The 23,769-nt window shown below is 39.9% G+C and overlaps 1 protein-coding gene across 1 annotated transcript in view; it reads right to left on the minus strand.

The window, feature by feature from the left end:
- Positions 1 to 14,392: 14,392 nt before the first annotated feature.
- Positions 14,393 to 23,769, minus strand: part of dnai3 (dynein axonemal intermediate chain 3) — a 32,552-nt gene continuing 23,175 nt past the window's right edge. Inside the window, exons 17-23 of the mRNA XM_041791370.1 lie at positions 20,710 to 20,834; positions 19,731 to 19,791; positions 16,618 to 16,748; positions 16,290 to 16,500; positions 15,864 to 15,955; positions 15,425 to 15,541; positions 14,393 to 14,527 (exon numbers count right to left, since the gene is read on the minus strand). Coding sequence (XP_041647304.1) covers positions 14,393 to 14,527; positions 15,425 to 15,541; positions 15,864 to 15,955; positions 16,290 to 16,500; positions 16,618 to 16,748; positions 19,731 to 19,791; positions 20,710 to 20,834 — 872 coding nt within the window. The remainder of the gene's footprint in view (positions 14,528 to 15,424; positions 15,542 to 15,863; positions 15,956 to 16,289; positions 16,501 to 16,617; positions 16,749 to 19,730; positions 19,792 to 20,709; positions 20,835 to 23,769) is intronic.

The raw sequence follows: 23,769 nt of genomic DNA on the forward strand, positions 1-23,769 counted from the left end.
TGGTGAAATTAAAGTAACTGCTGGGATTAACTCAGTTGAAACAGGTAAGCAGTGGGAGTCACGTCCTTTGGAAACAGTGATAGTAGTCGGTGCAAAATCCAAAAAATTCCGTGGGTGCAAATGCTCTCTTTCCTTCAGTTATAACAAACCTGGAAAAATCACTTCAGCTCCTGGTTAGCTGAAGAGGTATTAGGAGTGTAACCAAAATAACATGCCAAAAAACTACAGGCCTTTCAGATAAATAATAAATGCTTGATTTATTTCACATCTGCAGGGTAAAAGAATGAAAACAAAACTGTTGAATGAGATGGCTACTGTGTTGCTGGCTACACACTGGATGATTTTCAAATCTGAAATAAATTTCAAGATGTTGTAAACCACAGACATACGGATAGTTTCGACTGATATTTAACATTACAATCCTCTGTAGATGACAAGGAAGACTGTTGGCCACACATGAGTCCACAGTGGTGATTTCACATACAGAATTCCCAGAAACTCATGTGATCAACCATGACTTCAGGAGCAAAACAAATACGGTATGATACCATAATACCAAAAGGTAAACATAAAAAACCTGACCTGCAAAACTTGATTACAAAACATTTAATAAAGCTGTTAGTCTGCTTATGTAACAGCTGTGTTTAAAAAAAAAAAAAAGGCTTATAATTCACCAAAAGTCCATCCTCAGGTTCAGTTTACACTTTGCTATTTATTTTCCATATGACAGTATTTATTTCATGGGTATCTGTATTTTAATTTGAAATCTGTTTTTATTTTTGCGGACCTCACGTGATGACGTCACTTCCCGTTTTTTCGCGCTGCTGTCTTCAAACGGCAGATGCCCTGCCTAGGAGGGGTAAGTGGCTGGTTATGCACTTGATTCTTCAGTGTCAAAATATCGTTTAAAGTGCTTAAAAGTGGTTCAAACTGTGCACTGTCATGCTCACAGATATTTTCTACGTGTAATATATGTTTTGCAAAACATTTTAAAGTGTTATTAAAGTACAGCATTAAGTTTGACATACTACTTTCCTGATCCTTAGCTAGCCTAGTGAAGCATGTCTGTGGTTTCTCATGTTGGATGCAATTTTTCTGTCTCCCTTTCAGAAGTGTGCGTGTTGAATCCCAGAATTGAGTTGCTATACTAAAAGAATTGTGTTTTTCACAGGTATGTGAGCCCTTTGTCTTTTTTTCATTAATGTATTATAATTCCTGTGTTTTTGTGACAGATAATGTTATATTTTTATATTACAACTTAGTAACTGTATAGCAATGTGAATAGTTAAATTTCATTTTTGTTCATCTTGAAACATACACATGGTCACATTTTTAGTGTCTTTGTCATTGTTTAAAATGTATAACAACGTTAATTGCAAACATGCATTTATTGAGATGGCAAATGCCCTACTGAGGAGAGGAAGTGTACATGTTGAAGCCCAGAAACAAGTTACTGTACTTAAAGCATTGTGTTTTGCACAGAATAAATGGCTCCAGTGGTCATGGACGCAGAGGTCAAACATTGGTAGTAGAACGGAGTGTATGGCCAGACCGGCTACACTTACAGGGAAAAGCTTATACTCCATGAAAACACCCTAACGCAGAAGCCAGGTAAGCTAACGAACCTACATTAGCTGCATAAGCTACTAATGTAACATACTTACATAACCGACGTAGCTAAATCTAAAGTTAACCCTTTACCTATTGAGCCGGCACCGGCGCTGTGTTTTATATGTCTGGAGTATTATTATCGTAACTCTGTCAAAGTTTGTCCGATCAGAAAAATTCCAACGGCTTTGGAAAGCTGAGAATTGTGGGCATGTGCACACGTATGGTTCATTATAGTACTCACAACCATATGATGTGGACATTCATAGCAAAACACCATAGCAACACACCAGAAGTATCACGAGACCGCTACACGGATTCTCAACAATATAACTCCTTTAAAGTTTGCTCAATCTAAAAAATTCCAATGCTGACAGAGAGCTGAGAATGAGTGATGTGTGGTATATATATTACAGTAATGTCGAATAGCACTGCGAAAACGGCAGCTTTGGCAGAAGACAAGTGAGAAAGGAGAGTGAAGGAAGAGAGTAAAAGGAGAGCGAGCGAGAGTGGTGTTTTGTTTTCAAAAAATAGCGTTAGATAGTGGCATTTGTGCAAGTCTGTCATGTGCAATAACAATATGATACTTGAGAATATTGAGAATGCATTTTTCCACCTTTATTTGCACTAATGTTTGCTTATGTATATAGTTATCTTTTGCACTGTGTTTTGCACACCCAGAGTCCTAAACTCAAAAAATGACTGGTGATTGTTCTAAACATGTATAGGTTCACATTTCAAATGTCAAATCAAAACTTCATCAGCAATAACAAAATTTTTTCTCACAAAAGCCATGAAAAACAAATCTGTTTTTGTGTTTTTCTTCTTTTAAACTGCTGACAATTCCATATACTGTGCAATAATCATTAACCAGATGTTGAAAAGTCAAGTTCAAGTACTCCTGGGAAAAGGGACCAAAGCTCTCAGACTTACCCTGACCCTGACCTGACTATTTTACAGCTATAATAACAAAATATGCCCAAATCGCCATTTTTAGACTCAGTAGGTAAAGGGTTAATGAAGCTATATTACTTATGTAAGCATTAGCTATGTGGCTACATATCTATCCTAGATAGAGCTTAAGAAAAAAAGCTACATCAGATTATGCTATGTTTGCTAAAGCTAGGCCCATTTTATGAGGAATTATGTGAGCTGTGGCTAGCTATAGTTCCGTTAGCTTCAGCTAAAGCTAAAATAGCCCAATTGGCTTACATACCAACATTAACCACGAAGCAAGCAAAGCTATGTCAGCTAAAACTAGCCACATTCATTTCACTGCTTCTAAAAGATGCCCCTGCTGGTCTCCCAGCAGGGGCATCTGAGATCTGTAGTCTGCAGCCAGACCCCCCATCTTGGCAGGGTTTATAACTTCAGCTTCAGGGCTCTTCTCACTGGCATCTATTGATACCAGGTTACAAAAGCTGACTAATGCTTTTCTATGAAGTGCCGTTACCATTGTTTCTAAAAAGCTTGTGTGCTAAATATTTTGGATTTTTCAAGAAACTTCCACTTGGAAAATATATAAACATTGTTGAGTAATCCTGTTATGGTATTAACAGCTGTAGCGCTGGAAACTTTAGCTTTGAAAAGATGAGCCAGTTTCTCTTCTGCCATTGTTTGTTGACAAAGCTGATTTACTGTCCTGTCCTGTCTTGATTTTGACTAGTCAGTGAGGGTGATGTGCATTCATGTGAGGAGCTTATGTTGCTCTAAAACCTCTATGTACTTTCAGCATTGATGGTGTTTTTCCAGATGCGTAAGCTGCCCACACCATAGTTACTAATGAAACCCCATACCATCAGGGATGCAGACTTTTCATCTGTGTGCTAATAATAAGCTTAGTCGTCCCTCTCCTCTTTTGTCCTAGGACATGGCATCTGTGGTTACTGTAAGAAATTTCAAATTGTGATTCATTTGACCACAGAACAGTTTTCCATTTTGCCTCTGTTTCTTTTGGCCCAGAGAAAGCAGTTCACACATGGCTTCTTCTTTGCATGATCTAAGTTTAACTTAACCTGACACGCCAGATGGGAAAGCTTCTAAAGGAAACTTTTGGGACAAGGCAGAGGCTTTGAAAAGAACTCAGATCATGATTGGATGAACGTTCTGTCTGTCACATCTCTACGGGCCAATCAGAGCAACAAAACACGTGATGTAGCTGCTATCGAGTGACTATAGACATGTAGGTACTTGACTTTTGTCGTTTTTGTAAAGAAAACAACTCAGTGCTCTTTGTTATTCTTTTAATGAAGAAATGTTGTCAAGTTCTGATAAAACTGGCGCTTTAGCAGCATCCACGCTAAGCTCTTCCAGCCTCTTGCTGCTGCTTGCTTATGTCACGACTCTGCCGCGCCTGAAAGTACTGCCTGTTGTCGCTGATTGGACGGACCTGTCACTTTCTAACCGGGCCCAAACAGTTCAGATGGGAGCTTTGCAAGATGGATTCACCAGTGAAAAACAAGGAAACGGGCGTATCCATCTGCTTTGCAAGGTTAAGTTTAACTTGCATTTTTGGATGGCATGAGGAGCTGTGTTGACAGACAGTGACTTCCAGAGGTGTTTCCATGCAGTGATTCTCAGTACAGAAGTATACCTGTTTTTTAATACAGTGCCACGTTTTGTTTTTGTTTTTTGTTTTTTTACGTTTTACATTTTACACAGTGCCCCAATTTTGGGGAATTTGGTTGATATGATTGTTTTATGCTTATTGTATTGATGCTTGTTCAGTAAGGGCTTCTGTACTCAAGCCAACAACTGAAAACTATGAGTCAGACTCAAAACATGAACAAAACACGTTGTGCACTCCTAAATCATCGCCTTATGGTCGTAGCAAGGATTACCATGGTATACATGTCATTATGTACAAATTACAAGTCACATTCAGCACATTCAGCCCTTGAATGTCTTTCATTACTCTCATTCAGCCTCTGATTGGTTAATATTCTTCAGTACATACTACATGAATATCGGTGAGTTAAGCCGTGGTAATTGCTGGGAACCTTACGCACTGACCCCGAGTACACATTCCATACATGTAGTGCCCTTCAATAAGAGCACTATTAGACACATTTTACCAAGATTCCAGCCTCTCTGACGTGATTTTTGGGCTCGTTTGTTCCCCTACCGTCCGGCCCCTGTACTTGGCAGCCCATCTAAGGGCCTTGGAGCAGATCTCTTGATGCAGTGCTGACAGATCAGCCTGTTCTGGACCGCAGTGATGATGAGAGAGCAGACCAGAAGAAAAGGAGGGGGAGAAGATGAGGAGAGAGTGAGAGGTGAAAGTGAAGAATGGAGGGAAGGAGAACACAGGAGAGCGGCGCTTCAGAACCTTGGGGGCCGGGCCTCACACAACGTAGGCCTTCTCCTCCCTGGGTCCTCCCTCCCTGTGCCCTCCTCCACCTCCATTGCTCTGTCACTCAGGACTAGACTATTTCATTTTAATAAGGCTAATCCGTCCCAGAGGTAAGCTGCTCATCACCTCTCCCCCCTCCGACTCCTTCAGACCAGAGCAATCTCCTTTCAGCGTCAGGACGGGATGAGGGAGAGGGTTTGCTCCGCTTGATAGGAGGGAAAAATGTGAAAGGTGAGACTGAAAAGAGGCCTCGACAGCAGCTGTGGTGGCTGCTCAAAGAGAAGATTTGGGCCTCTGTGCTTGATAAACTTGCAGGTGGTGCCTCTTTTGTAGAGGTTTCTCCTCCGACCAGACTGTAACATCACTCTGATAGGAGGTGTTGTGATAACTTTGTTCTCTGCTGAGGAAGTGGAGTGACACAGCTGGCATTTTAGTGTTTGCTATCGTCTACCTCCTGTCAGCAGAGCTCTCTCTTCACCTATCAGCAGGAAAACTAAGACTGGCTGCACACTAAACCATTTTAGACCCAATTTTGGGCCCTGCCTGTCTCCAACAAACAGGGGGCGTGGCCTGCTTCAAGGCTTGTTTTAACCAATTGTTTGTCCCCCCCAAAAAAACAAAACTACTCCCTATCAAGTCAAAGCATCCCTATCCCATGAACCTCTCCATTACTACAAGAAACAAGACAACCTGCATGTAGAGCTGAACCTGTGAAACGCTGGAGTGAATTGGATTCAATAGCCTTTAGACTTTAGCTTTGTAGACAACTGATAGAAGGATGGTTTCTTCTTCTGTAACTCTATGTAAGAAAACAATTCAAGGTTTTGTCCAAAAATGATTTAACACAAATAACACAAATAACCCTCACCCCCCCTAAAAAGCTTAATTCACAGAGTGAAATACTTCAATCTTACTTTAAACATACTTTAAATATAGTACTTGAGTAAATGTTGGTTCAGCCGTCATCATGGATGAACAACAGTTTGGTCTTGAGTTTCCATGGTCACAGGAAAAGCCTGAAGAGTTTTTCATATGTTCATATGTTCTCTTTGATGGACTGATGGTTTAGATGACAGATCCCACTCTGAGGCTTCCTTCGATGAGGTTTTTTTTTTTTCTGAATGTTGCTTGTGAGCGATGGCTGCTGATGGAGTGATGATACAGAGTCCAAAACATGAATACCTCTTGTAGAAATATTAACATTTCTCCTCTTCTGATTTAGATCAGGTGAGAGCGAAGTAGATGAATTATTTTTAAAATGTATCTATCAGTGTTAGGAATTAATTAGATGGAAAGTAACCCTTTTGATAAATGTTGAGACATAGAGAAGGCTGAATTTGTATAATTCCTTTTAAAATGTTACCCAACTTCAATAAATTTTAATACAGTAGGATGAAGGTTTAACCTCCTGAGACCTGAGCTTTTGTTTGTAATGCATTTTTTGTTCTTCCCATTTATTTGGTATCAGTAGGACCTGTTGAGTTTCAAAACTCAGCCTTGTCTTGAACAGGAAGGAAGTTTTATCAAAATATGTCAACAAATTTCCTGAAGGTCCTGTTTCTGCAGTAATTACAGCACTGGATTGATTTAAGAGCGAATGTTTTGGCTGAGCGTAGTTGGGGGTCTTTAGTCAGTCAGAAATGATGTCAATAACCGACAGAGGGATGGGGAGTCATTTTAAAGATGGACCAGAGACACTTGTGAAGGCCAAGCACCAACAAAACTAACACTAAAAAGTCTGAATTTATTGGAAATGTTTAATTTATCATTAACTTTATCATGAAGCATAACCATTCAAATACCCCCCCACCCCTCAACAAAAAATCATGTAAATTCCTGAAAATCTAAAATTAAATTCCACTTAAAATTTCTTATCAATTCTCAAAATTTATAAATACATTCCCCAAATCATTGAAATAAAAAAAATTGAAAATTTTAAAGCCCCCCACCCCCAAGAAGAAAAAGAACACCCAATTCTAAAAAAAAATCAAATTTCAATTAAAAAATACCTGTAAAAATGTCCAAATTCTCCCAGTCATCCAAATTCCCTTAAATTTCAATAAAGAAATCTTGCAAAAACCACCACCACCAAAACAAGTACTAAAGAAAACAAAACCTGATCAAATTCCCAAAAACTAACAAATAGTTTTCAAAGTTTCCATTAAAATATTTGACAAATCTGAACAAAAACAAACAAAATCCCCAAATTTCCATGAAAATACCAAGACATTTTAAAGCAAATTCCCCCCTTAAAATTGCCATGAAATGCCTCAAAATATACAATCATTTCCCCACAAATTTCCTTGAAAAATTCTGTAAATTTTAACATATTCTCCCAACATTTCAGGCAAATTACTGAAACTTAAATGTAAATTCTGGAAAATTATCTGAAACTCAAAGAGTGGAAAAGATTACTTTTCAGGGTCTCAGGAGGATAATAAGCAGTTGGAAATAAAGCAAGATTTCTGTTTTAGGCCCTTTTCCATCCTCAGTTCTTTACAAAAATACAAACCCACAGAAATACACCTGCATGGACGGTGCATTTGGAGGGGGCCGTTAAATGACAAGAATCCAAACCGTTGAAGGCTTGAAATTAGAAAATGAAAAGGAGTCAAGAGGGAACATTCCTCAGCAGTGCCCTGGTCACCTGATCTGTTACGAGGCCAAGGGTCAACTAATGAAACCTACAGCAGCCTCTCACAGAGTTTAAAGAGAAACCGCTTTACGGTTTACAGCGATGAAACAGTCTGAAGATTTAACTGGGGACGGTTTTAGCAACTCAGCAGCTGCTCTGAGGTAAAAGGAGGATGCTGCTCGAGTCAGAAATGCTTCCTGGCAAACTTTACATAATTCTTTTTAAATAAATGCCAACATGATGGTATCTCTAATCTACTTCTTTCTCATGACATGGTGTTTATATGATTTGTATCCCTCTGTTTTCAGCTGAATGACCATGTTTAAGATGTGAATGCCCCCATGTTGGGAAATGTAGGCTGGGGACCCTCACTCCTCCTCACCCCACCTAACACCCTCCCCAGCGGGAGCAGCTAAGGGGCCGGTGAGAACAAAGCCAGGGAAATGGCTTAGTTCACCAGGCCAGATTTACAGCCCCTCCTGCACAGCACCTGCTCACATTGTTTCCCAGGATTTGGCTTCAAAACTTTCAAGTATTGGTGATAAAAACTGGACTGCAGACACCCCCCTTAGTTTAAGATTGTTTAGGAAATCTCTCAGGCTCAGATGAAGAGATCAGTTGAGGGGAATCCAACATCATGAATACCCTTTATGGCAAGAGGGGGGCGGTCAGTGGGTTTATTGCATAAAGAGACTGTGTAACTGTGCTTTTTGTAGCATTATTTAGGCTATGGACTTCCAGTTCAGGCCTGCAGTCCTGGTCAGATGTTCTGTCTACACTGAAGCATAGCAGTCAGCTGCTAGCAGCCTCTTTAGCTCTGGTTAACCGTTTCTGCCATGCAGCCAGAGTGCTCCATTATCTAGAAGTAAGCAATCAGTGAATAGATGGCTTTTTATAGCCTTGATAGATTGGAGGAAATTTGGCACAACCAGGACTCTTCCAAGAGCTGGTCGCCTGGCTACATTGAGCAATCAGGAGAGAAGGGCCTTAGTAAGAGAGATGAGCAAGAACCCAGTGGTCACTCTGACTGAGATCCTGTGTGGAGATGGGACAAAGTTCCAGAAGGACAACCATCACTGCAGCACTCCACCCATCTGAGCTTTATGGCAGAGTGGCTAGATAGAAGCCTTTCCTCAGTGCAAAACACATGAAACCAGCTCTGGGAGGAGTCCTGGTTGTGCCAAACTTCTTCAGTTTGAGAATTATGGTGGGCACTGTGCTCTGAGAAACTTTGAGTGCAGCAGAGTTTTTTGTAGTGTTCCCGAGATCTGTGCCTCACAACAATCCTGTCTTTGAGCCCCTCAGACAGCTCCTTTGACCTCATGTCTTGGTTTTTGCTCTGATATGCATTGTCAGCTCTGAGGCCCTCAAAAGAGGGCGTATGCCTTTCCAAATCATGTCCAATCAATTTAATTTACCACAGGTGGACTCCAATCAAGGTGTAGAAACATCTCAGCAAATATGTTTTTTGTAACTGTATCATTAGGCAATAACATAATATTGAAAAAGTGATGGGGATCTGAATACTTTATGATTGCACAGTATATTTTGGGGAAAGTATTGTATTAGAGTAAAAAACAAAAACTAAAAGTCAAAACAAGAAGGTTCTTTCTGTCAATGACATGAAACTAGCCAGTTGTTTGGCTTTTACTACATCCCAAATCACCTGTCGCATTTCACTTTGTTATAAAGTTGTGCCCTTATGTGAAATCCATTTTCTAATGTTTTTATTGCCACAAGCAACGATCATATTTTACTGTGCAAATCCTCTGTAGCTACACAGTGCTTTGAGTAAACTTCAAATTATTTTTCTTTTACTTGAGTGGATTTATAGACCAGTAATTTCGCTTCTATGGTACATTTTGATCGAGAGTATTCTTTTATTTCAGTCCAAAAGTCTTGTCCTTTTGCAACCTCTGTTCAAACCATCCTAGCCCCACCGCTTTGTCTTATTATTATGTTTATCATAAGTTCATTTGAAACAGTGTTTTCAATATGGTGGCAACCGCAGATTGGACTCCAAAGCCCCCCCGGTTGACATCTTTAATACTTCGACTGATATTTCCCACAGATTTCAGACTCTCATTACATACCAAAGTATTTGGCCACACCTCCTAATTATTGAATTCAGATGTTTCTATCAGACTCGTTGCCACAAATGTATAAAATCAAGCACGTCGCCATGCAGTCTCTATTTGCCAACATTTGTGATACAAAATGGGTCATTCTAAAGAGCTTAGTGACTTTAAGAGTGGTACTGTGATGAATGCCAAAGCTAAAGAGTCCTGAACTTCCACTGGCATTAATGTCAGCCAAAAATGGGGAGGCGTGTGAGCTTGTGTGACAGATTGGCGAGTCTAAATTTGGAAGATGCTGGGAGAACGTTACCTTCCTTACTGCACTGTGCATTCTGTGAAGTTTGGTGGCGGTGGGATAACGGTATGGGGCTGTTTTTCAGACTTTTGGCCAGGCCGCTTTTTCCAGTGTAGGGCAATATCAGTGTCTCAGCATACCAAGACATTTTGGACAATGCTATGCTTCCAACTTTGTGGCAGCAGTATGGGGCAGGCCAATTTTCAACATGACTATACCCCAATGCACAAAGCAAGGACTATAAGGACATGGCTTGATGAGTTCAGTGTGAAAGAACTTGACTGGCCCACACAGAGCCCTGACCTCAACCCCGTCGAGCACCTTTGAGATTGACTGAAATGGAGACTGAGAGCTGGGCCTTCTCGTCCAACATCTGTGGCTGACCTCATAAATACTCAATACAGAGTCAATGGATATAAATTCCCAAAGAAACACTTCAAAATCTTGTGGAAAACCTTCAAGAAGAAGAAGAGTGGAGGCTGTGATAGTTGCAAAAGTAGGCCAATTCCATATTGCAGTATGTGTTTGAATAGTTTCATTACAGTTCCTGTTGGTGTAATGATCAGGCCTTTATAAACTTTTGTCCATATTGCATACCAAAGGAAAAGCTTGGCTGATTTAAACAATGAAAAAAAAATTGCTTACTTTAGTCCAAAGGAGGGAATCAGGTGCTAAACATTCCTGGTAATCCTGTAGTACATCCCCCAGTTCTTAGGCGGAAACCTCATGCAGAACTAGACTCATAGTTGGACAGCCGACTGCAGTGGCCATTTGTTTCTAAACTTTTTATACTGTGAGTGATTACATTGCACGCAAGCACACCCAATTGCACAACATTCTTCTGCATCAGCTATTACAATAATAACTAACCAAGGAGGGTGAAGACACTCCCCGTGTGAGTGTGTTGGTTTGCAGAAGGCACATTCCTGGGCTGGCCTGGGAGAAAGTGAGAGGCTCCGCAGAGGAGAGAGGGACTGCAAAACAGAATTCCCAGAGCAGCTTGAGGAGGGGACGACTAGAGAGCAGGGGCCCCTTTTGTCACCCTGGCCTTGTTGGTGCCTCAGGGGCCATATGGACGCCTGCCTCTGTGCACCCTCACATCAGCCTATTCTTCACCTCCCCTCCACCCCCACAGCTCTGTGACAGAGCCGTCCACGTGAATGAGTCATGGCTGGAGTGAAGTCAGCTCGATTTTGTGGAGGGAAGCGGACTCGTTTCCTATTTCTCATCAACTTCTTTGTCTCTAACTCTCTCCGTCTCCTCTTAATAAACGTTTTATCATTTCTTTCTACTCTGTCCGTTCTCTCAATCCTCTCTCTTCCCTTTGAGGCATCTTAGACACTGTGAAAGCCTGTCCACAGACAGCTGCCCATGTATTATGCAGCAGCCCCCCTCTCTCTGCCTGCAGCCTCTTTTCTATCAGGACACCGGCTGTCATTGTGACTAAAGGTCTGCTGGGCCACTCTTGACCTGAGGTGGACCTAGGACTCTGAGGTGTGCTTTTTTAATTCCCATGAAGGAAACTAATGAAACCCAGAGAGAGGTTACAGCCTTCTCATAAATGTTGTGAACTACGGGACAGAAGTAAAAGTTTCACAGAGGAAAAAAATTACTGCAAAACGGAAACCACAACTTTTTCTGTGAACTGTGGAACTACTCAAGAATGCCATCAGTTCTTCAGGGATCCCCTGTTCCTATTGACAAAGTCTCAAAGCCATCAGTGCAGGTGCAGCTCCCTCAATTATGCAAAGCAGCTCTATATCAAGTGGCAGCTGATACCACCAACTCAAATGACAAGATAGCAATCCTCTTAGAGTGAGTAAGTTTACATTAGAGCTTGTTAAAGTAGTTGGCGCTTTCAAATGTAGAGCTAACATGATATATATTTTGATTATGAGGCAGCTGTTTCTGGCTGTACTCATAGCGCTGATATAAAACATCATCAAATGAAAAGTTGTGCTGAATGTAACAGAAAATTATTGCTTTCATGCACATTTTTTTCAGCTATACACTGAGGTATCTGACTGAGCTATGACAAAACACATCAGTGCTGGTGTTATTTCTAACATTTGCACCAAACTGATAATCTTCATTTTACGACATTTAATTAGGACATCTGCTTTGAAAAATCTTTTCTGAAAAGGCGTGGCTTATGTGACTTACAATCTTACCACTGGTAGGTTTCTATGTCACAAGCTTTATATAAAAGGTAGAATGTCATTGCCTCTAACCGACTACCATTCAGAGACCACTCCTATCCTCTCCTGCACCTGCACTGCCTCAGCTCCGGCTTAAGTAACGGCGATGCTGGAGCCAACGGCCCAAAAAGGTAGTGCTCAGGACCACCACAGTTCACTACCACCTTACAGCCTGCTTCAAGGGACTCTGGAGGGGAAAAGATCGCTCTGAGGCAGCAGTGCTGCGGGACTCTGTGTCACTTTCTGGCAAGGGGACGTCACTGTCACTCCAGCCTCATCTAGAAAACCCTGTCCTTTTACCCTCCCTCCTTTCAGTACCAAACTGCTCACTTTTTGTGCATTTTTTGAATTACTTAAGTGGGTATAGTTAGCTCTGAGCTGGAGGTTCACTTTCACTTTCAGCTTACACTTGGCTACATAATTAACTATTCAGAGACATGATTTTTAGCAAACAGTTGCTTATCTTCTAATTCTGTTTTGCTGAGCATCAGTTCCACGGCTCTTTGGCTAAACACTTCATAAAAGACATAAGACCATTTTCATAGTTCCAGGAAATGCTTGTGAACTTTACTATGCAAAAACTGGGAACAGTTCAACTATTACTCAGCCCTGCCCTCCAATACCATGAGCCAGTTACGTTTCTTGCAACTACTCAATGAACTGGGACATTAGACCCCTGGAAATCTGCTTAAAAAAACTGGGGCCAACCAATTATCAGCTTGACTGTCTATCAGTATCAGCATTTTATTTGACTGATAATCAATAAAGTTTATTAATCAAAAGGTGCTCTACTTTGGTTCCACTGCAAAGTGTGTCATCCCCTCTGCCTTTATTTTCACTCTCCAGCGTCTCAACAAATGGTCTGTATACTACACTATCTGATTAGCTAAATGTCACGATTTCAAGCAAATCAACACTTGAGCCTGGATAACACTGAAAGTGAGCGTATGGAATCACTTCCTGTTTTCCAGCTTCTACTGAGTTTCTTTGTGCCATTTATCATGCTGGTAGAGCTTGGCCTAAATTGTTTATTTTACTTTAATTTTTTTGATTATGAAGTTTTACTTTTTTCCACATCAAGTACATTTGTTGGTCATAATGAATGGTATCGGTTCCAAATATTGGTTATCGGTCTCATGAGCTACTAATAATCAGTGTTGGTATGAGCCCTTAAAACAAAACATCGATTAATCACCCACGAAAAGGCATTTTAGTCAGGAACACTCTCATCATACATTTTACAATCTTATTGCAATATGAGAGTGCAGAAAGCTTTTTGCTATAAAGGAGGAGGCTGGGGTGGAGGAGGTGAAGCTTTGCCAGCTGCAGCATGGTGCATCAGCATTAATGCAAGCTGGGATTAGTGAAAAGGGCATCACATCTAAATGGACCACTGTGTTGAGAGAAAGAGCTTTGATTGGCTTTGCAAGCTGGGAGGCATCGTTCTGGGAGAACACAGGGAGACTGGACGTATGATTACTATGTTCTGCATGAGCAAGTGCTGAGCTTCTTCAGAAATTTAGATTTTCCTGTGGTTTTGTTGAAATTTCTACAGTTATAACTTAAAAAAAATGGTCAGACCGTGTGAAAAGGGACTTATAACACTGACATGGGGTATTCTAAGAGGCTCGAGAATGAAATTTATTGATCCTATTTCTTAAATATCACATAATTTATCAGCATCACCTTGGATGAACCATATGAATATTATTTATATACTGGAGGAGCTTTCACTAAAAGATAAATATCATGAAATCAAGGAGCTGCATAAAATTACTTCCTGCCAAGGTCAGATCATTGATATTCCACAGTGGATCCTCAGGCAGCGGTGTAGAAGAGGGCACTTATGGATGGCATTACCAAGTAATTAGATCTCAGATGGGTGGGTGAAAAAAATCAATCACTGACCCTGAATGCCAAACTCAAATAGTCTGCTGAACGATGCAAGCACAAAAAATTTTACTTTTAATTTTAAGACTGTTGTTTTACATGTAGCTTTACATATTTTTATCTCGGTAGTGTAATACAGATTTATTTTGTGATAACTTAAAATATATTTTTTAAATTTCTTTTGCTTAAATACTCAAAAAAAATATGAAAGAATTCTTGACTTTCCCTCCAGTGAATAGGTAACAAAGAGTCTTTACTTTGCTCTCATATTTTTCTTGTTGTTGCCACTGTGTGTGGAATATTTGCAAAATTCATTAACAACTGTGTGAGATAGCACTAAACTTTGTGGTCAGGATCTTGCCAGACACCGATGTCCTTCAGGATCTTTTCCTCCAGCACCAGGTACTCCTTATATGCTTTCATGTCTTCCTCTTCCTCCTCCTCCAGAGTTTTCTCAGGCTTATCTAGATCCTGAGGACAAAAAACTGATGTATTAGATTCCTAAGCATTATGCTGCAAGTGATATGAAAATGTTAAGCTTGTTCTCGAGAAGATATCATTTTTGCAGTCTTCAAAAATGAAATAATGGCAGTGGAAGTTTGAGTGGAAATCTAGATTTCCATTTTTAACTACAGAACATGATGAATCAATCTAACTGATTTATTGCCCAGTCCAAGTTTCCACTGCTGGCATTTGTGGGTACAACAGAAGGGAGCAGCAAGCCTTTTCATAATGATGTCCAAAAGCAATCTAAGATCATAAATTTCCCCATCGGTGACTCATTTCCAAGTGCAGAATACTTGTAGCCACTCACTTCTCTGCCTCTTCTCTACTTCCTCAGATGGCATTAGTTTTACTGATACCTGCATCTAACTGTAACGAAGTGCAGTCTCAAGGAAATCGCTAACTTTAAGCAGACTACACTTGCTCCTAATATTGAACATTTTTTAGGCATGACAGTTTTGCTCAGACAAAAGTATTCACAGGACAGTTTGTCAAATAATCTCAAGTTATCATCTTAAATTGTTTGGAATTAATTAATTGTTTGGAATTTCCCAGTGTGAAAAGCAGTAATCACACAGTTAAGTTCCTGACGTGAAAAAAGTATAACTGAAAAGAGAAGCAAGAAAGGAAAGCCCACAAACGGAGAAATGAAGAACTGAAAGCTAAACCTTAACTTCATACACAACTACCTTCTAGTCTAACATGAAACATTTTATGTCCTATAGTTTGCTGATGCCCACTCACCCAAAATGAATGAATTAAACTTCAGGAGAAGAGAAAAAAGGATGGATGACTAAAGTTTGTACCCTTGGACTTCTTTAATGTGCGCCCAAACACAGTTCATTCTTTTTCCCAGATTCTCACCGTTTTTTTCTTGCGCTCTTCAGCCTCCTTCATCTCTATTAACCACTGCTCCTTCCTCATCATTAAATCCTTCAGTCTGTTTTCCTCACGCTCAAAGTGTTTCCTCAAATGTGAATGCTACACACAAACAGAAATTCAGTTTTAATCACAGACGCTGATCAGGCAGCTAAAAAGGCTCATGGCAAATAAAATTTTTAACAATTTATTCAACAGTTAGACTGCCATTCTTTTGAGAGCTTGTATGTGAACAAGCTTCATATCAATGCATTAAACCACTAAATAAATTGAATGTGGCATGCTGCAGTGCTTGATTTATTACCATTGCCATGTTTGGCCATCTATACATTGCTCTTTCATTTTTCAAAATAATCATTTGAAAAACAGATGTTTCAAAGTCTTGTCTAAAATGAGTGAAGAAAGGTCAGTTGGACTGTCTCACCTCACTCCTCAGGGGAACGTAGAGCGACTTTGGGAGTCTAAAAACACTGACAGTCCCAAGGTCGTCACTCACAGCCAGGAAGTGCTGTTTGGCTTGAAAAACATAACAAAACAACTTGATCATGAACTTCATGACTTGAGAAATCTTACAGAAAGGAACTTAACAAGGCTATAAAAACATAAATATAACAGAGAAACAGTCACATTAGAAGTCTTGGTGTGATATGCAGTATAGTAAACCAGATCACAGGCTTACCACTCCTTATCTTCTTCATTATAAAAAAAGAGTGAGAGTGCAAATTCAATACATTTAGCTAAATGTATAATTGAAATGTGATTCGGTGTGAGACACAAAAATTATTAAAACAAAAAAGAAGGTATAAAAATAATGCTTCCTTTGTGTAGAATTCTGAGGCCAAGAACTCACTTGTGATGGAGGCCCAGGGCTTGATGCAGGTGATTCTAGACTTAGTGACATTTGCAAAGACCTGCACAGGTTCACCGCTCTGTTGAAGAAAGCTCCACACCTCAATGCTGCTGTCCTCTCTCCCAATAAAGATAATAGCTGGTCGGGTCACGGACCAGCATCCCACTGTGTATGCCTGCTCAGAGCTTGGTGACTGGATGATGGGGCCGTCCTGGATATCGTAGTTTATAATAAGTTTAATGGAGTTATCGGGTTCAAAATGAAAAAAACAGAACTGCTTGGGTGTTATTTGCAGCCAGTATTTGAAAGTGACAGGTGTGTTTTTTACCAAGACTCCCTCCCTCCAGATGGCAAAGTCCCAGGCTCCCACTGTCAGAATAATGTCTTTGAAGAAAGGAGAGCGCTGCACTGTGTTCACAAACCAGTGATGGATGTTGGAACAGTGTAGGGGCTTCTCACCTGGCAGAGAGGAGAGATCAGAAGAGAGAGGCAGTTATTTTACAGTGATGCAATAATAAATGCAAAACAAATAACAGCTTACCCTATACACCCTCTTTCTTAAATCATTGACTTATTCGTAAAGGTAATTATATGAACTGAATGAGCTGCAACTATTATTCTACAGTTTAATCTACTGTCAAAAGCCTATATGGCTCTAGACCTCTTTTAAGGAAAGTTTATGCTTTTATTCATTGAGGAGAGCAGTAAATAGGGTTGCTAACAGGGATACGAGAGTGGGGGAGAAACGTGGGTAGGGTAGTTCCGATACCAGTATTGGAAATATGTCCAATACTGCCTAAAATGCAGGTATTGGTATTGGTGAGTACACAAGTTATGCACTGATCTGATACCATTTGGTTTAGCTTTATATTTTGCTTCTTTTAGCCATGCTAAATGTTAGCGCTATATACCAGAAATCGTATTTCTTCGCTGCCAGAAAGCACATCATGCACGGGCTACCGTTTTTAGAGCAGCAAAGAAGAACAAGAGGACACACTGCGGCAGAAAAGAATAGTGGCTGCGTGACAGTTTTTCTCTGAAAGTGATTGTTAAGACGTCTTCCAAACCAGCGCTGTCTTACACGACAGAAAGTGACACAGTTTATCAAAAGTTAAATAACTTTTGAACCATATATCGCTGCCTCTTGTTTTTCATCCTGAAGCTAGTCGTTGTGTCGTCCCATTGACGCTTTTAATGCCTTTGAATCCCTTGTGGCAGCATTTTCAGCAAGCCTGGAATTTGTGTGACTTTTGGGGACTTGAATGATTAAATCCACACCAGTAAACCTGATACTGAACGTCTTTTTATGCACTTTAATCGAATTACGATCATTTATTACCGCTAGCCCGAATGCTAACTTGAATGCTAACCGCCATATTTGCCAGTTGCAGGCTGTTCTGTAATCACGTCACGGTGCCTGAGTAGAGCATAAGAGAGAAAGAGCGAGCCTGTGATGCAGCCCCCTGTATTATTATTTTAATATTTAGGAGTAAAACTCAATAATAAGCAGAAAAATAACTTTAGGGTCATGATGTTGTACATTATGATTCAATTTGTCGAGCCATGTTCTGAGTCAAATATAGGAGCCGCAGAAGACACTTTACCCAGGCCGCCTGGGGCACACCATAAACCTCTACTGTATGACTCTAGACTTTGGGGACACTTAAAAAAAGATGTAGTTTACTTGTTCGCTTTTTATAAAGGAAATAAGAAAAATACAAGGCAATTTAAAAAAAATCCTGTGCAGGGGAGTTTATAAGCCATGAAAGGCTTATAAAAATGCTTTTCCTCTCATACAACAAGAGTTATTCTTGGAAGTGATGCACTTTAGCTAAAGAGAGGAACAATTACAGGGGTGTATATTTTTATGATATAAAGATTTCAGTCAGTTCTAAGAAGTCTTACGTGTTGTTTTTTTTTTCACATCAATGGCAAAAGAAAAAAAACACATTAGAATTATATATTTTAAAAGTTACAAAAACAGCTAATAAAACCCATTAAAAATGAAAGAAATAGAAAAAAACATCCTCTACAGAAGCTAAAATGTATAAAATATGAGAATATTTATGAAAATCCTGGAATAAAAAACAGTTATCAATAATTTGGTGGTTCATGATTTTTTGCTCTATTTTTTAAAATTTTTTATGTATTTTTTTTTTCAGTTGCTCGAGCCCTGGGCAACATCATCCCCCCTCCCTTCTGCTTGTCTTTTATCGCATCTGATTGGCTACACAGAAACACATGTCCCTGCACAGATATGTTGGCAGGACAGTGTGGAAAAAATATCCTCCCTTTATTATGTGCTCTTCAGTGCGGGGAGGGGAAACATCTCTTCTGTCACGAAAGCTTTCAGTGCCAGTACAACCAAAACCCGCCCGTAGCACAACGCTGTATGTATGGGTTTATTTACCACGGTGGAGGCAGCCGTTACCAACAGCTTTCAGTACAAGCAAGCCCAACTCTGTATGGCATGGCTCTGAAAGTAGCATCACTCACTCAGTCAGTCACTCAGACACTGACAGAGCCATCTGTAGCGCTGACCTCAGTGGTCAGCCAAAAATTGAGACAAAATCACTTAATACCTGCTATTTTTTTTTAGCTTGGAGGAAAAAAGACAAGTATTACTTGGTTCTGAAAAACTTTTTCTGTAGACCTCTCACAAACTGCCTGTTGCTTAAAGGAAAAATGATGATTCTTATGTGCAGTTTTATTCTAAGTATATTTGAATGAAATGATAAGCCAGGCACATTTTAATCTAGCTTGGAGGGCATATTTAGCACCCCTTTGCCATGGAAACAGGTGTATAAATCAACCTAAAATGCCATTAAACATACTTAAACTCAATATGCTTTGGTACAAATTCTTGCCTACTAGAAAACAAAAGCTTTTGTGAGAGGTTTGGAAAAGCATCTGTACTGCTGCATCTATAAATCTGAAACTGAACAGATGCTGCATCTTTTTTGGTTTCGTCCATGAGCTGTGATCTTTTGGATGACCCTGAAAATGCCTAGTGTTATATTCCCTTATCAATGAGCCATCAAACAATAATACTTGGGGATTAGAAACAGTGTCCAAGTGTTTCAAATACCATTCTTTTACTGGGTAATGGAATTAATTTCAAACTGAAAGGAAAGAACATTGACATGCCCTAATTCTCTTATTTTTAGGTTAGAGGGCATTTCACATATAGTAAAGTGATGATGAATAACTATGAAAGAAAAAGGAATACGTTAAAGACATGCTCAGAAGAAACACAACCATGATGACTGTTTCTGTATGTTTGACCTTATTTTATAGCATATTAACTGGTTTGTTAAGTGTTGGTGATATGTTTCTATCTTGTGTGTATTGCCTTAATGGCACTGAATAAAATACATTTTTGCTCATTTAAAGTCTGTTTGGAAATACAGAATGAAGAAAATTAAACACCAGAATACTCACTTTTAAATCGTCCAGAGTCGTCTTTTCCCATTTTCCAGTCAGTGTAAACAATCTCCCCATCCTAATAATTAAACCATACACATTAGAGCTGAGGTCTGATGTACCGCACAAACATGCAAGATGTGTAAATCTAAGATGACAGAGTCTATGGAGTGGACCCTCCCTATGTATAGATAAAAGGCTTATTCTAATTTATTAAATATAAGACCATTTTATATATTCGGGTGATTAAACACTAATTTCTTATAAATAGTGTGCAAGTTTGTTCCACTTAATGCTACCAAGCTAAATTTTACAAACTGCATCTTTAAAGAAATGCAAGCTGTTGGTCATGCTTTAATTTCCTCATGGTTGGATTACTGCAATGGTATTTTAACAGGGTAAAACAAAAATTCATAACTCTACTTCAAATTGGTAAGATCCTTAACTAAAACTAGGATAAGAGTACCCATTTCTTCTGTTTTAACAAATCTACACTAGATGCAAGTATCTTTTAGGATAGACTTAAAAGTTTTATCTCTAACTTTTAAAGTTCTTCATGGTCCAGCCCCAGAATATCTGAACTCCTGTCTCCTTACCAACCAGTGTACAGCCTGAGATCCTCCGACAGGAACCTCCTCGCCAATCCAGTTATAAACTTAAAAACTAAAGGTAGCTGAGCATGTGCTGTTTGGGCGCCTTGGCTGTGGGATGACCGGTCTGAGGATCTTAGACAAGCTACATCAGTATTTTCTGCTGAGTTACTTCTGTAGACTTGTCTTTATCAAAAGGCCTTGTAAATGTTATATTGATGAATCCCTGTTTTATTCCTTTATTGTTTCTTTTTGTTGGTAAGTAAAAGGACTGTATCCAATCATTTCTATTCAATGTTTACATTAATTTGACATCATATTGTTCAACTGGAAGCAGAATGAATTCTCCAAGGCCCACCATGGGAAATGGAGTCCACTTAAACAGCAAAATCCTTTATTTGTAATACCTCTGTTCCAATAAAGATCTTGGTGTTGACATCTTCCAGGGTTGTGAGAGTTTTAGCTGAGGGCACTCTGAGCTGGCTGTAGTCTGGGATGACCTCTGAGCTGTCGTCATTTTCATTGGCGTCTTCTGTCAGGGAGTGAAATAAGAAAAGAGATGTAAGACAAGAAAATGACAAGATGAAAAGTTCATGACTTTTGTCAGCCAGTCAGGTAGAGCAGACGTAATATGAGACAAAGATAATGACTGTACATAAAAGAAATCTCTTCAGGGAACAATTACCTTCACAAGAATTAAACCTTGACATAGCACATTATTTGCTCATGTCAAGCTTTCACACAGCTTTGTTTGAAAAGAGCAAATCTTTGACACTGTATAAAAACCTATTAGGAAAACAATCAAGAAATACATTTCAAATCATGTATTATTTATCTAAAGTAAGAAAATAAGGGAGATAGAATGGTGACAAATGTGCAGGCTGCTCTGTAATCTGACCATGAACCAGACGACAGAAGGACAAAAGAGAGAGAAGGGTGGGGAGGAGTACAGCTGAGGTGAATGGGTTGGTAAGAGGGGATACGAGGGGAGCGGGAAAGAAAGAAAGTGGAGGTGAGAGTGAGGATTGTGGTGAGAGGGGGAAGAGTAAGGGAGAAGGGTGGGAGGGTTGAGATAGGCAGGACTGGTAGTGATGGAAGCAGGCCTTTTCCATGACAAAAGCCCAACTGTCTGTCAGGGACAGTGCAGGACTGTCTGTTCACACCCCCTTATCAGCCGACCGCTCGCAATCAAGGCTCAGCTTCACTCTGTTAGATTAGCTCCTGAAGGTCAGATCAGATTACCCAATCACACATCTTCTAAATCCACTTTCCCTCGGTTAAGATGTGTGTAGCGATATGAGACACATGATATGGCTTCACTTTCACAATCTTTCTCTGCTGCTTAATCTGTCGCTTAATTCTCAAAGGGGATTGCTTGGAAAAATGTGTTGAAAACAAGCAGCAAACTTTGTGGTTGAAAAGTGAAGCTGATGTGGAAATTCAAAAAATTGCAGTTCCTTGATAGTCCACTGGAGGCTGGCTGTTTGAATGTTGATTTTTACAGCAGAAATAAACATGCATACACCCTTGTTCAAAAGAAAGAAAAATGGTTGGAGTTATTATGACTTTCTAGGTCCTCACTGTGTGGGCGGTGAATTTTCAGTACCCCTTGTCCAGATACAAGTTAATGCCAAAGCAGGGGCATGGCTAATATGATGGCAAGCCAGCACATTCTGTTGGTTTCAGATCAGCCTGAGATCCACCTTTTTGTTTTTTCTACCCTGATTTAAAATTAGCTTTAGACAACCTTTCCAATATTGTGCCTGCCATGAATTGGCTTCCAAACTCCTGAAGAAACTGAATGACTTATGTCACTAAAGCTTTGTTACTGGAGTTTATAGTTGGAAATGTATTTTCAAAGCAGATGGGTTGGCCAGATTCTTTGTCTGTCCTCAGCTAGATCCATCTTTGAAAGCTCCAATCTGAAATGTATGTGTCTGAGAATTAACCTGACCAGTCAGCATCACCTGAGGACAACAAGATAGCTACAAGTGGAGTTTAGCTGTACTGGAAGGTGGTAGCAATGGTTGACACTGATGTAGCAATTAGCTCAGAAGTAGCTATAGTATAGTGGCAGTTTTATCAGCTCTTGACAGCATTTCTTTATTAAAAGAGGAACAAAGGACCAAACTGAAAGCCTTTCTTAGTGGAGAGGTTTTTGCTCTTCTTCAACTGGCCTTGGCATGAGTTTGATTGCCCTACAATGAATTAGACACACAATGTTTGTCTAGTCACCTTCCAACAATTTTCAGAAAGTCCTGCCCGTCCCAAAGACTTGTATAGGAGGTTTCCTCTATGGATGTAAAATATATCCCATGCAATGGATATACGTACAGTATATAACAGTCTGCTGTGTCACATTAGGTTGAAAAATCTATGCTACTGTTTTGGGACAAAGTTTTTTTTTTTTTCTACAGCAGCTTCTACTTTAATTATATCAGAAATGGCAGAGGGCACATAAGAAAATGCTGAATCCATAACCAAGAGACAAGCCAGGTAGACTTAATCAATATCAGTCAAACATCTTAAGTGGCACTGAAGTATTAATCACAGGGATTCATTATAACTTTAATATCAGACTGCCTGAGGGCTGCTGAAAATAGCAGCAGATTTATTGCCTTAGTTAAAAAACAAATTAATTTAACAACCTCCAGCCACCAAAGCTGTGTTTATGGTGGCAGACCTTCAGTCAGACAAAGACAGGTCTCTTCTTGACCAGTCAGGACACACACGATCATCCTCTGGCCCTCCAGGAGCCTGGGCGGCATATTGCAAAGAGCTGACAATCAGCAAGGCTAATGCTCTGCAACTATGAGGGCCTTGTTTTGGAAGTATCACTTAATAAAGTGCTATGAAACCGGAGGAGAGGAGAGGGAGACAGAAAATGAGAGTCCCTGAGGGGCTGAGTGAACCCTGCCCTGTGCTCAACCATCCAAAGCAGAATTAACAAATCCATCAGACGTGCAACCACAGACGCACTTAGGCAGGACCGCTATTGGAGCCATTTTTGGTTTAAAGAGAAGTGACGGAAAAGTAAGTCCATATAAAACTAATAAAAAGTTCCAAAAGGGATGGTGGTATGGCCTATGTTGTGGAGCTGAGGGTGGAGAGTAACACAGGCAAATCTAGAAAATCATTACAACATGGAGATGTACATTCTAAATTCATTAATTACTACATCAGTGTGGTGTAATATCAAGGCAATCGGCCTGTGTTACTGATGAGGTGTTATAGAAGCCTGGGTTGACTTGATAACAGTCTTAAACTCATCTGTATCGTTGTGTCTGCTGTCTCTCATCAAATATTCTAGGACTTAAATTAATGTTTAACACTGAACACTTAAGTTTAACTTTAACTTAAGTGTTCAGTGTTAGTCTGGGAGAGGCAGACAGCACATACTTTCTGTAGCTTTAGTTGTGTTTAGCCTGTGTGCCCCGCTCCCTTTTAATTTGAAATATTGCAGGCAA

The sequence above is a fragment of the Cheilinus undulatus genome, linkage group 7 (assembly GCF_018320785.1).
Source record: "Cheilinus undulatus linkage group 7, ASM1832078v1, whole genome shotgun sequence".
Lineage (NCBI taxonomy): Eukaryota > Metazoa > Chordata > Actinopteri > Labriformes > Labridae > Cheilinus > Cheilinus undulatus.